General features: G+C 38.3%; 1 protein-coding gene across 1 annotated transcript in view; it reads right to left on the bottom strand.

Annotated features, from left to right (window-relative positions):
* LOC136858487 (G-protein coupled receptor GRL101-like) overlaps nucleotides 1–15,081 on the bottom strand; it is an 826,319-nt gene that overhangs the window by 406,879 nt on the left and 404,359 nt on the right. Inside the window, exon 5 of the mRNA XM_068225625.1 lies at nucleotides 2,859–2,981. Within this exon, the coding sequence (XP_068081726.1) occupies nucleotides 2,859–2,981 (123 nt within the window). The remainder of the gene's footprint in view (nucleotides 1–2,858; nucleotides 2,982–15,081) is intronic.

Genomic DNA, 15,081 nt, shown 5'->3' with positions numbered 1-15,081 from the left:
GTTATATGTAGACAACCAAAATACTTCATCACCATGTGTCCGGAAATGGCCTTCACAAAACTGAACTTCACCGGGATGTTTTTCTTTCCGCAGGTCGTTGCCGTGAAAATTCGCACATACTTCTCTCTTAACTGCAGATTACTTCTAAAGGATAAGATCATTACTTAAAATATCCTCAAGTTGCTGTCTTTCAGCGCATTTTATATATTATCTGACTCCCTGTAAATACGATATCAAATTTAATATTTGATTAAGTTGATTATACTACGTGATTTTAAAGTAAGCATACCATAAAATGAGGGAATTAAGTAAGCCAAATTTAGCTTTCTCTGATCTTGAAAATAGGTGGAATGTAGAATTAGCATTTTGCAAACTAAATAATATTATTATTATTATTATTATTATTAATGGCAAACTAATTATTATTATTATTAATATTATTATTAATTAATAATTAATTAATAATAATGAGTATACTCTAAATATGAAGTTTGGTCGAGATCTAACCGGCCGTTTCGCCGCGATGGTGGAACAGCCGAACGGACAGACAGATAGACAGACAGACAGACAAAGAAACACTGATATAGACTTGAGTTGACTTCAAAAATTAATATTAATATTAATAATAATAATGATGATAATAATAATAATAATAATAATAATAATAATAATAATAATAATAATAATAATAATAATAATAATAATAATAATAATAATAATCGCGTGGCCTCAGCTACCGTGTGCATGCATTTTAATTCGACGCCATCTGACTGCTTGTTAGTAAATTTCGACGTTTCGTTTCACTCTAAGCCTACTAGATGGCAGGGTAAATTGAATCTTTCTTGGACATCTATGGCTGAGTTTTAGTGCGTTTTGTCGGATAAACACCAAATCTGTTACCAGGGATCTTTTTCACACCGTCATCTTACGACATGGAATGTCGAACTGACTTTTTCCTGCCCTTCAAAAATCCGACTACATCTGACGGGTTTATACTCGCTACCTTGAGATCCGGGGGCCGATACTCTACCACTCATCCACAGAGGGAGCTATTTTGAAAATAATGTGATGTCACTAGCGAAGAAATTGAAGAGGATTAAATGCCAGATGGGAATACGAAAATGCAACGTACTGAAAAAAACCAAGGCACAATAAAGCTAAAGCAGTGAGTTTGCAGTTGTGATCATCGGTATTCTATAGGAATGAAGTGTGTTCTAGTGTGAAACTATATTTACTTTAGTATGATTTCGGGCAGAATTTGCTGTATGAGAGTGAAAGCTACTTGAAATGAGGATGTCTTATTCATAAGCTGGAAGTAACAATCCTGAAAATAGTGAGAGTGATTGCTGACAAAATAGGCGGAGATAATGGCAGCAGTTTACACAAAATTAAGACATAGTGGCTAAATTAGGAATAAATTTGATATATGAAGCTGTACGTATAAATCGGCTTCGGTGGTGGAGAAATGTAAGGCCAATGGAGGAGCATAGGTTATCTCGGAGAGCAATGGATGGTAATGAAAGTAGAGGGAGACAAATGCAGCGATAGTCACACTCAGAAACATTTGTGGAACTGAACGATGCCACAGAGCTAATATTACTAAGAGGATTGTGGAGGGGTTTGGTTAATCCATAGAGGCTTGCAGACTGAACGTTAAAAAGTATAACAATATATAACAAAGATGTATTTATATATGTAGTTAGTATTATGTTCGCCTCTGTGGTGTAGTGGTTAGTATGATTAGCTGCCACACCCGGAGGACCGGGTTCGATTCTCGGCTCTGCCACGAAATTTGAAAAGTGGTACGAGGATTGTAACGGGGTCCTCTCAGCCTTGGGAGGTCAACTGAGTAGAGGCAGGTTCGATTCCCACCTCGGCCATCCTGGAAGTGGTTTTCCGTGGTTTCCCACTTCTCTTCCAGGCAAATACCAGGATGGTACCTAACTTAAGGCCACGGCCGCTTCCTTCCCTCTTCCTTGTCTATCCCTTCCACTCTTCCCATTCCCCCGCAAGGCCCCTGTTCAGCATAGCAGGTGAGGCCACCTGGGCGAGGTACTGGTCATCCTCCCCAGTTGTATCCTCCGACCCAGAGTCTGAAGCTTCAGGACACTGCCCTTGAGGCGGTAGAGGTGGGATCCCTCGCTGAGTCCGAGGGAAAAACCAACCCTTTAGGGTAAACAGATTAAGTAGGAGAAGAAGAAGTTAGCATTATTCAAATTTTGAAATAATACTTTGACTTGTTGTATTATCAACTATCATTGCAATAATATTCCAAACTATGCGTAGATATAGATTATTTCAAAGTGTTTTCTGCAATATACCACCCACAACGCTTTACATTACGTCGGTAATATCTGTTCTTGGTTATTTTCGCATTGTGGTAACTTCCATAATGAATTACAACAATGTATAAGGGGGAAACATTTTGCAATATATCGGCCAAATTTAGATGAAATCGTACAATATTTTCTCACACAAATGAAAAGAAAATCAGGTGATGGAAATTTCAAAAAAACAGGAGAAACGAAATATATCTCATTGTTCAGAGGAAAGTTTAATAATACAGTACAGTACCGATGTATACAGTCTATGAAACGTATCATTTTGTATACCTTGACAATCCATTGGTAACTTTCCTTTTTTCTGTGGTATCTCTTTGTGTGTATTATCACTTTCTTCAAAATATAAAATATGAAACATTAACAAAGTAATGTAATGAATAGATCATGATGGTCACGTAATATGGAGTTAATGGAACATAAATACATTCGACAGGTATCACAGTAAGATATTTTGATTTGGTTTCATATGACTAGCATGCAAAGATACATTTCGAAGTAAAGAGTAAGTTACGTTACCTGGTCCACAATTCAACTCGTCCGAATGATCTATACAGTCGAAGTAGCCGTCACACACAAAACCTGGTTGAATGCATTCTCCGTTGTCACAACGGAACTCCGATTTCCAACACTTCCGATGAGCTGTGAAAGAAAGGTAAACGATGTCAGTGGGACTTAACGTGCCAAAAAAAGGAACAAAAGTTAAATATTCTAAAATAATGTTTAATAACTGATAATTTTAAAAATTATAACCATACATGTTCTTTAAATTTATCACTTACGGATCTAGTCCTACATTGCTACCAAATTATACTGTATCTGTTGATATGTCTTGGGCGAATACTTGAATCTCTCTCTATATATAAAATAAGTTTTGTCTGTAGGCCTACCTTTTTTTGCTCAGAATTTAAAAAGGATGGTATTTCTGTATCAGTCGTGTCCACGGTGAAAACGAAATGCACTTTTTAATTTTCCGTAATTTCTGTCTGTCTGTCTGTCTGTCTGTCTGTCTGTCTGTCTGTCTGTGTGTCTGTCTGTCTGTCTGTCTGTCTGTCTGTCTGTCTGTACACGCATCACGAGAAACGGCTGAAGAGAACTGAATAAAAATCGGAATGCAAAGTCGGGGAATGAGTCGCTAAAATCTAGACCATAAATAATTTTATTCTCGCTGAGTGAAATGGTAGGTTAGAGGAAGGCCTAATATTTGATTCTCAAATATAAATGTTATAAGTGGTCTATCTTAATGAAAATTTGTATTATAAGTCAGGTATTAAGTCGCTATAATCTAGGCTGTAAATAATTGTATTCACGCTCAGTGAAATGGTAGGTTAGGGAAAGGCTTAACATTTAATTCTCAAATATTTATGTTATTAGTGGCCGTATCTTAATGAAAATCGGTATGAAAAGTCGGGAAATAAGTCTCTATAACATAAAATTGTATTCACACTGATTGAAATGGTAGTTTAGGGGAAGGCCTAAAATGTAATTCTCAAATATTTATGTTATTAGTGGCCGTATCTTAATGACAATTGGTAGTCAAAGTAGGGGAATAAGTCGCTACTATCTAGGCTATAAGTAATTGTATTCACGCTGAGGAACATGGTAGTTTAGGGGAAGGCGCCAAAATTTAATTCTCAAATCTTTATGTTATTAGTGATCTTATCTTAATGAAAATCGGTATGCAAAGTTGGGGAATAAGTCTCTATAATCTAGGATATAAATAATTATATTCACGTTGAGCGAAATGGTAGTTTAGGGGAAGGCCTAAAATGTAATTCTCAAATATTTATATTATTAGTGGTCGTATCGATAAATACTACATAACTAAAGTTATACAGTATTAAACTTCCGATCATTTATGTCTTATACATTGTTATCGTACCGGCTATGATCACAAAGATATTCATAAATTTGGATTTTTCTTACCAAGTCCATATCAGCGCCGAGTCACGAGAAAATAGGTGACCAGAATTTAATGAAAATCTGTATGTAAAGTCGAGGAATGATAAACTTTACGCTATAAATAATTTTATAAGACGCCCTAATATCACAGAGTCGAAAGAAAGCTAAATGTGGGCCGATGTCCTTCGATGTTAGGCCCCATAAAACAACAAACATCAAACCTAAACGTGAGGCGATACATTATAGAAAGCTCATGAAATTAATCAGCAGTAACATTACATTGAGCATTGTTTGTTGTGATGTGCTTTGTATCTTCTGTTATCACTCATCTCCGATGGATAGGATTACTACTGCGTACCGAGATTTTTAAATTTGCTTTACGCCGCACCGAATCAGATAGGTCTTATGGCGACAATGGGACAGGAAAGGGCTAGGAGTGTGACGAAAGCGGCCTTTCTGTCGAAATTTGCTCAGAGAGCATAAACATGTACAATTTTGTGGCTTTTTTTTTTCAGTTTTGATATATATACCGCCGACCCCCAGCTATCCCGCAAACCCGGGTATTTTTTGTTTGTAAAAAAATTTTGCCCCTATTTTTAAATTCCAATCACCGCTACTGATGTTTGATACGTAGTAATTTTCCTGAGGGCATTTTCTGAGCACGTGTGTGGGGGTTCGTACTCACTACAGTGTCTGCGGTGGGCTGTTCGTGGAACGCCCGGGGAGGGAGCGCGCCGGAGCGACCACCGCCATCGTTTTCAACATGTTTCGCCATTCAGAGCTCGAGAGTCCATTATTATTTATTACTAAAGAGTTAGCCGATGGGATCTGCGCAAGCAGTGGGACCGCTCTCCCTTTATGAGGATAGTTACACAAGGACTCGAATTTTCTGTCTCTTATTTCCTTTACTGTGACTAATCTGCCAGCTGGTTCTTACAATGTAGTAGTCTCGAACGACATTCGCGTGCTGATTAATTCTGTCTTGAATTGTTGATATTTCACTGTTACAAATAGGCTTCCGACGTGGTGCGAAGTACTGAGAGACGCTATAGGTTATATTAAGTAATACCGAGCGAGTTGGCCACGCGGTTACCGTCGAATAAAGGTAGGCTTGCGTTCGGGAGACGGTGAGTTTGAATCCCACCGTCGGCAGCCCTGAAGATGATTTTCGGAAGTTTCCCATTTCACACACGGCCTTAATTAAGGCCACGGCCGCTACCTTTCCAATCCTACCCGTCTCCCATTTCTTCGTCGTGTCGCCGAAATCCTTCGATATGTTTTTTGGACGTTAAAAGACTAGAAAATTATGTAAATTTTCATTATAGACTGTTATGCCTTCCAGCATTCAGTCTGCAAGCCTCTGCGAATTTACTGAACGCCACCACGATTCTCTATTTGCAACTAGTTCTGTGGCCTTGTTTAGTTTTAGACGTTTTATATTTAAATCATTAAAAACTGAGTCTAATCATCGTCGTCTTGGTCTCCTTCTACTTATCTTGCCCTCCACGATCGAGACCATTATATCCTTGGGTAACTTATCATTCTCCATTCGCCTCACAAGACCCCACCATTGAAGCCGGTTTATGCGTACAGCTTCATCAATTGAATTCTTTCCTAACTCCGATGGCCGACAACGAACGTGTTACAATTATACAAAATCCATGATTTTTCAGGAGAAGAGTTTAAAGTTTTATCAGGTTACATAATTGAAAATCCAAAGCCTGTTTCCAGTCATTCGACCGGGTCAGGAATGGAACGACTGAATCCCCATCTAGCGGTGAGGATAGGAACTGTGCCGGCCTCCGAAGCCTGTCACACTCCTCTGAGGCAATGATTAAAGAATGACAGATGACATGAAATGATACTGAAGAGTGTTTCTGGAGTGAAAGATGACAGGAAAAGCGGGGTACCCAGAGAAAAACCTGTGCCGTCTCCGCTTTGTCTAGCACAAATCTCACATAGAGTGACCGAGAATTGAAGCGCAGAACCCAGCGGTGAGAGGCCGGTGCTCTACCGCCTGAGCCATGGAGGCTCTAGTTTACATCATTGACTCTCAAAAATACACTTTTTACACAATTTTTTATGATAATTGGTCTGTACATGGTTCTGACATCATTAAATCTGGAAAAGACCCGTTCGAATTAAGTAAAGTGACTGTCGGAACATTGAAAAGCGTTAGAAGTGCTTCCTGGCATGAATACATTAGACGTTTTTGTTGTAACATTTTCAGAGGTTATAGAGGTCGAAATAAGTCATACATTGATGGTAAAATCTTAAAGAAAGGTTTGTTGTTTTTTTTTTCGAAATTTGTAACCCATTCTCAGCTTGGTCTTTGTCTCTTCATTCCGACTACCAAAAATAAATTAATTCGACACTGAAATGAATGGCTTCAGTCTTAAAGTAAATAAAAAACTGAATGGAATTGTGAATAAAGAAAGGACAGTAGGAAGAACGGGAGAGGCAAAAGTAAAGATTAAATGATGAGCAAAACATGTGTAAGGATGAAAGGAGTGTAGGAATCAGTTGTCGGTTATGAAGATTTGGGAGACGAATGGTGGATATTACTTTACCTAAGAAAATAATTGACTCGTCCATGGGAAAGAAAAGAAGCAGACGAAAACCAAAGCATCGATGGTTAGATTCATTTCTTTCTTATTTAAAGTTTGTGCTCATATACATTAAACTTTTCAGAAATGTGTAAAATCTCCGTTGGTATATATAGACGCGTTGTTTCAACCATCTAGTAGCGAGGGGAGTACGAATTGTATTTTTAATGGAGACAATAAATGAGAGGGAAATGAACTATCTATCCACATCTACGTCCATCTCTCCAAAAGAGTCTTTTCATTGAACAACATACTCTCTGCCTCCTTCACTGCAAATACAGTCACCACAACATTATTCTTTATCCAAGAATCATCTCGTGACTTAAACGTTTTCATCAATCAAGTGTACAAGTGTACAAGTAGCCAGACACATTTTATAAGATACTGCATTTATACACATTCAATCGTATGCAACGAAACCGAACTGCTGGTACTAACAGATGGGAACAACGGGAGTAGAATCTAGGTTAAGAAGGAACTCAACAAGTGCGTATAAATGGGCTTCGGTGATGAAGACGTATGAGGCGTACTGTATTTTACCTAGTAAAATAATATGCCCGCCCGTGGGGAACAAGAGAAACTGAGGGAGACCAATACCACCATGGTTAGATGAAGTCTTTATTCTGTAAACATGGTGTAGAATTTAGCAGAGTTATTTTTCAAACAGAGGATGGTAGAGGCTCGTAGTTAATTCACGAAGGCTTGTTCACTGAACACTGAAAGTCACAGCAGTCTATAGTGAAGATGTATGTATGTATGTATGTACGTATGTATGTATGTATGTATGTATGTATGTATGTATGTATGTATGTATGTATGTATGTATGTATGAAGTGTGGAAGAAGTCAAGAATAATTTCCACCATAATGCAATTAACTTTTGATCCATTTTCATGATCGAGCAGTCATTCTTGAGTGAAGTGAGAAATGATATGGTATATATTGATGCAAGTCGTATCAGACATTTCTAAATGTTTAGGAATGCAAGGAGCAACTTATGTTTAGTACAAATGAGGAGCAAACTTTTTAAGGAAAAGTGTGTTAAAATTAGCATTCTTCTTGTTCTAGTAAGATGCATACATGTGCTCAGTTCCTGTCAATATTTCTTACACTTCGCATGAAATGTAAACAGTACGAATAAGTCTTCCATTGTGTTACATACACCTAGGATTTAATAATTTACATTTGTTGTGTATACCATGTGTATGCCTCAAGCGGGAAGCCTGCCCGCGGCTAAACAGGTTTTTTTTTTTGCTAGGGGCTTTACGTCCCACCGACACAGATAGCTCTTATGGCGACGATAAACAGGTTTTAAGAATGATTTGCGGTATAGAGCTTCTGATCTCAATGTTATGTTTCCGTACATGATTGTGAAGGTGAGTTATTTCTAAGTCAGCCATGGTCATGTGAAACTTGTGAACTTTAAGAAATGTGTAAAGTTTACTTCAGGATTAAAAACGTGTTAGATGCTTCCTTTTGTGACGGGGCCTTAATTGAAGATATGTATGAAACGTTGGTTCAAACGTTGAAGTAAGAAACGGTTAGATTATTAATGATATTTCTTTATTACGATGGTGATCAGATTTTCTACCTCTCTCCTTCTCCTTCTCATATCACCTTCTTTCTTAAACCCTTTTATTCCTTTATTATTTCTTCTTTCTTTATTACTTACCAATAGTCCATCAACCAATTCACCAAACATATATCCGTGAATGTCAAATTAATGATGTCTATGTAAAATAAATTAGTTTCAAAAGGAAATTAATAATTTACTCAAGCGCGTATCTACCTAATACAGCGTTACTAAATACCTGATCGTCAGAAAATTAATTATTACAGTATAAATCGATGTATTGGCCTATATTACATCCTAAATAAGCATATCCTAGCAACTTTAGTTTGCAATTTATGAGTAAGAATTGTGTTACAATACGTTGAAACTGGCCCTCGTCTAGGTTCCTTCTGTACGGCGAAATGCACTGAAAACTCACTTCACCACAAAACAAGAACATTGATTGCTCAGGAACTCCCCTCGTCTACGAATGTGTAAGAAGAAATCCACGGTGTATCAGGGCAGGAAGCACGTGGCGAATCGATATAATAGCGTATGAGGACAGAATGAAAGTCTTTATTATCGACCCGACCATACGATTGGAACACCACTCAGGGCAACCAGAATAAGACCTGGTAGGAAACCAAAATAACTACAAGCCTAGTAGAGCTTTCTACAAGCAAAAAGTAACAACTCGACGACGTCCAAGTTATAGGTGAATTGGTCGGAGCTCGTAGTGCAATTCTGAAGTTCTAGAAGGAATTTCCTCTGCCTGTGAAGTGTGTTGAGAAGGTTGCTACCATTCGAGGACACGTAACCGTATTAATAAGTCACGTGTTCGGATCGATATATCGATATATAATCGTGCAGGGTGTAACAATAAGATACGGATAAACTGTCAGGACACATTCCTCACTGGTAGAAGAAAAAATATGTTATATGAACATGGGTACGGAAATGTTTTATTCCCGTGTTACAACTCATTTTTACAACTCTGCATGGTATATTAATCATTATTATTATTATTACTGTTATTATTAACAAATACATCGCAATTGAGAAATATCTAGGTGGCAATGGTCACTTACAGCAGCGTAATAATAAAGTAAAGTTAAAACATATTTACCCAACAGCAATAAAACAACAACAAGTAACTCTATGGAAATAAATGTTACAAGAATTACTACTAGGTTAACATTCTAAATCCAGCATCGTTGTATATAATTTCACACACAACTTAAGTATTTCTAGTGCTTAACACTAAGGCTTACGATACTATAGATTGAGCTTACTACTAGCTTAACATTACAAGTTATAATAAAGTTAAAACATAACTACACAACAACAACAAGTGTACATCAAAGAATTCCATGGGTAAAATATTACAAGAAATGCTAGTAGTTTAACATTCTAAACCCCGCATCAATATATACTAATTCACATACAACTTAAGTATTTCCAGTATCAATCAGTCACTACTGATCTGCATTTAATGCAGTCGCCCAGGTGGCAGATTCCCTATCTGTTGTTTTCCTATCCCTCTCTTAAATGATTGCAAAGAAATTGGAAATTTATCGAACATCTCCCTTGGTAATTTAATTTATTCCAATCCCTAACTCCCCGTCCTATAAATGAATATTTGCCCCAATTTTTCCTCTTGAAATACAGCTTTACCTTCAAATTGTGATCTTTCCTACTTTTAAAGACACCACTCGAACTTATTCGTCTACTAATGTCATTCCACACCATCTCTCCACCGACAGCTCGGAATATACCACTTGGTCGAGCAGCTCGTCACCTTACTCCCTTCTCTTTCCAGCCCAAACTTTGAAATATTTTTGTAACGTTACTCTCTTGTCAGAAATCACCCAGAACAAATCGGGCTGCTTTTCTTTGGATTTTTCCAGTTCTTGAATCAAGTAATCCTGCTGAGGGTCCCATACACTGGAACCATACTGTAGTAAGGGTCTTACCAGAGTCGTATGTGCCCTCACCTTTACATCCTTACTACAACCCTTAAATACCCCCATAATCATGCGCAGAGATCTGTACCCTTTATTTGAAATCCTATTAATGTGATTACCCTAATGAAGATATTTCCTTATATTAATACCTAGGTACTTGCAATGGTCCCCAAAAGGAACTTTTACCCCATCAACGCAGTAATTAAAACTGAGAGGACTTTTCCTATTTTTGAAACTCACAACCTGACTTTTAACCCCGTTTATCATCACACCATTGTCTACTGTCCATCTCACAACATTCCTGAGGTCATTTTGCAGTCGCTCACAATCTTGTAACTTATTTATTACTCTCTACAGATTAACATCATCCTCAAAAAGCCTTATCTCTGATTCCACTTCTTTACTCATGTTCTACCGGGCGAGTTGGCCGTGCGTGTAGAGGCGCGCGGCTGTGAGCTTGCATCCGGGAGATAAGTTAGTAGGTTCGAATCCCACTATCGGCAGCCCTGAAAATGGTTTTCCGCGGTTTCCCATTTTCACACCAGGCAAATGCTGGGGCTGTACCTTAATTAAGGCCACGGCCACTTCCTTCCAACTCCTAGGCCTTTCCTGTCCCATCGTCGCCATATGACCTATCTGTGTCGGTGCGACGTAAAGCCCCTAGCAAAAAAAAAGTAATCATGTTCTATATATAAGAAAACATAAATGTCTAATAATACTGCCTTGAGGAATTCCCCTCTTAATTATTACATGGTCTGATAAAGATTCACCTACTCTAATTCTGAGTTCTATTTTCTAGAAACATAGCAACCCATTCAGTCGTTCTTTTTTCTTGCCCAATTGCACTCATTTTTGCCAGTAGTCACCCATGATCCACCCTATCAAATGCCTTAGATAGGTCAATCACAACACAGTCCATTTGACCTGCTGAATCCAGGATATCTGCTATATCTTGCTGGAATCCTACAAGTTGAACTTCAGTGGAATAACATTTCCTAAACCCAAACTGCCTTCTATCGAATAAGTTATTACGTTCGCAAACATGTTTAATATAATCAGAAAGAGTGGTTAACACTATAGCTTACATGGGAAACGTACAGGAATATAACGACGCTTGCGTGATTCGTCAGTCAGTTCACCCTCAAGCGGTTAATGTTGGGGTGTTTGGTGCTGTTTTGAAAGGTTGGTCTTGACTTTTATCGTTGATATTATCTTCAGTTTAGCTACTTTTGTATTTTGACTGAAAATGTCTGCTGAGTGATTACTTAACGTAATCTTCGCAGTTGGCCTATTTAGGAATTCGGCATTCTTTATGTTGCCAATAGCCTTGTTTGTTCGACTTTATCTATTAAGAGGTATTAAAACGTCAAACTGTAATCTTTAATTCAAAGAGATTGTCAACAAAGTTTCATTCAAAATCGGCGTGTAACTAAATGCCATTAACCCGAGGGGTTTAGTTGAGATCATTTTCAACAAACTCACTCCCGTGGCTGATCTTCCAATTCGTTATCGCTTGTCGACCCTACACATGCTCAATATCTTTACGGAGGTCTAGTGCCTGAGTAAAAAAGATAAATTATACCATAAATTAATACAGTATAAGAATGCTTGTTACTACAAACGTGTGGGAACAAATGAAGGAAGGCTCTCGAAATGAGACGATAAACTCTATGATACTAATGAACCTGACGGATTAAGCAATGCGTAGGAACCGGCTTCGATGGTGTGATCATGTGAGGCAGATGGAGGAAGACAGGCTTCCAAGGAATATAATAGACTGCCATGGAGGGTAAGAGAAGCAATGGTAGAAAACGGATTGTTGTTTAATTCAGTTGTGAATGATTTAAAGGTAACGGGAGTGGAACTGTTCGAAGTATCAGAGATAGTTGTAAATAAAATATTGCGGAGGCAATTAATTCTCAGGGGATTGCAGACTGAAAACTGAGAGGCATAATAAGTCTGTGATGATGGTGATGATGATGATGATGATGATGATGATGATGATGATCACTATGGGAATGAGGAACTGGTGTGCAGTGTTCACGGGTAGGGATGTCTGGAAGGCGTATAAGGAGCCGTACTTGTAAAGTTACCACTGTTGGTGGTGGTTGTGGTGGTTGTTCTTAGGGTAAACGTTAGTCGACAAAGTGGGACAAGTCCCACCTCTCGATTTCGAAAAATGAAGGAATCGGCAAAAGACCGGGAAGGATCATGGAAAGCATAAAACTAAGAGATTCCCTGGTCCTTTCAACCCTAATATGGTAGTGTTGGGAAGAGAGCAGGTGATGAATAAGGAAGGTCGTTTAGGAAAAATGGAGACGGGACCTTGGCACAAGCGAGTGGAATTACTGACTGATTAAGGGGACCCATAGCTAGGAATTAAACCTCTCAAGATAGGGAATAGCTCCTTCTAGTCGTCTTTCACGACAGAGGTATTCTATGCCTTTACCCACATCAGGTGCTACTGCTGCTAGTGACGTTGTCACAATGAATTCCCCACTGAATCGGCACCCGCACTGGTGACAATGCTAAGTGAGGCAGCAAACGTTGTGGAATATTCGTATGGTAAAGTCAAATTAAATTTTCAACAGGTATTCTGTGGAGAAGTAACTAGCTAAGAAAGTGTTCCGTTGAAAGTTGACGTGGGAGAGAAGGCGAGGAAGAGAATACCTTGAAACTTTGCAAAGGATTATGACGACTTGAAGACAGTCAGAAACTTTGTTTGTGCGTAGAATACCGTATTTTCATAATGTTATCCCAGCTTTGAGTACAGAGAGCGTTTGTAGTTATATCATGTGCAAAAAACAGATAAGTTACTTATGGTTAAGTAATGGCATTAAACAGAATACTCGGAAAGTATTACTTAGGCCTACATACTTGCTATTATGTTGGCATCCGGATCCAAGGAACGCGGTAGTGGTCGGAATTACTAAGACGGAAACAGGTCCATTGAACATTTCATGTGGCACGATGTCGACATGTGAATTATCTCTGGCAACACATTCGGTGTTTATCTGAAATGCCCCATTACGTATTACTGTAAGGTTATCCAGAGTGTTCTGACTTTTCTGCCATCTCGTAGAGTAAAACAGAACGTTAAAAATGACCGATAGATAGCCAAAATGGCCTCAGGTACAAATATGTGCAACATGTTACCTGAGTTGATACGATTATTATTATTATTATTATTATTATTATTATTATTATTATTATTATTATTATTATTATTATCTACTTACTTATTTACTCACTTAATTACTTACTTACTTACGTACTTAAAAAGGTGATGAATAATTTTGCATTAGAATGATTTCAGATTTTTTCATGACCGTTTCTGGAATTTGCCACGAGTCAGTCAATAAAGCTTTCACACCCATCAGCACGTTTACAGAGTGAAGAATGGATGCATTGTTCTCACTTCATTCCAATAAAATTCCGTTGAGTGTACCTGGAGGCTTACTGTTAGCATTGCTACCCAGTGATTGTCTTTCTCTCACAATAGAAAAAGAATATTATGAGTTCTTGAAATAATCCACTTACTCAAATCCTTTACTTTGTAAATATCCATATCCCTGTTCCATTACTCTCGATATCACATTGCTTTTCCTGCTGATGATTTTAAAGCCACACTATCCGCTTTAACCATTATATCACCGAGCTCGAAAGCTGCAGTCGCTTAAGTGCAGCCAGTATCCAGTATTCAGGAGACAGTGGGTTCGAACCGCACTGTCGGCAGCCCTGAAGATGGTTTTCCGTCATTTCCGATTTTCACACGAGGCAAATGCTGGAGCTGTACCTTAATTGAGGTCACGGTCACTTTCTTCCCACTCCTAGCCCCTTCCTATCCCATCGTCGCCATAAGACCTATCTGTGTCGGTGCGACGTAAAACACCTTTTAAAAAACACATTATATCACATTTTCTCCACGCTACGAACCATTATAACTAACACATTGCCCTAAATCAAACATTTATAAATTGTTCAACCGACTTAAGTATCAAATATATAGTGCGATCGGCTCCGTGGTCAGCGTACTGTACTTAGATTAGATTTCTGCCCCACCGTGGATTTTAGCTGTCTCGTAAATTCCTCTGGCTCAGGGGTTTCGATTTTTGTGTTTGTTTTAACCTATATTTTCAATTGCATGTAACCCATTACATTACTAACCACCACAGAAACAGCAGTAGAAAATGCAGCCCTCACATAAGGTTGGCACCAAGAAAATGCTTTCGTCTGTAAGACTGGACTCAGTCCTCATATAATGTCAATCTCAAGTGTTTGGGACAAAGCGAAGAGAATATGAACAAGAAGAATTGAATGAACCGTACAAATTCCTGAGCAATAAGGTTAAATGTTACCGTCTCTTTCAACCACGAAAACATCCACCGTCAAATCGTACTGCACGTTGTTAGCAAAAACGCTTCCAATTGAGTGATAATGTATCACTTGAACTCCAAAAAACTCTGCCACCACTAAGCAGAGACTTGGAGGGGTGTGCTAATCCAGCCGATGAGCCCAAATGGTAAGTCTGGGCGAAACCCTGCAAAAGCACTCGGCCGAACCACCCAAAAGCTGGTTCTGTTCCTATCACTGGAACCATAATTCATCACTGAAGTTAATATTCCTCATCTGGATATCCTGTCAAAGACTTCTATTAATCTACAAAATAAACTCATAATTGTCTCTTACTTTTGCAGAAGATTTCAATCACTTGTTTGG

Source organism: Anabrus simplex, chromosome 1 (assembly GCF_040414725.1).
Source record: "Anabrus simplex isolate iqAnaSimp1 chromosome 1, ASM4041472v1, whole genome shotgun sequence".
Lineage (NCBI taxonomy): Eukaryota > Metazoa > Arthropoda > Insecta > Orthoptera > Tettigoniidae > Anabrus > Anabrus simplex.
The sequence above is the reverse complement of the archived record's forward strand: the minus strand, read 5'-3'. Positions and strand labels throughout refer to the sequence as shown.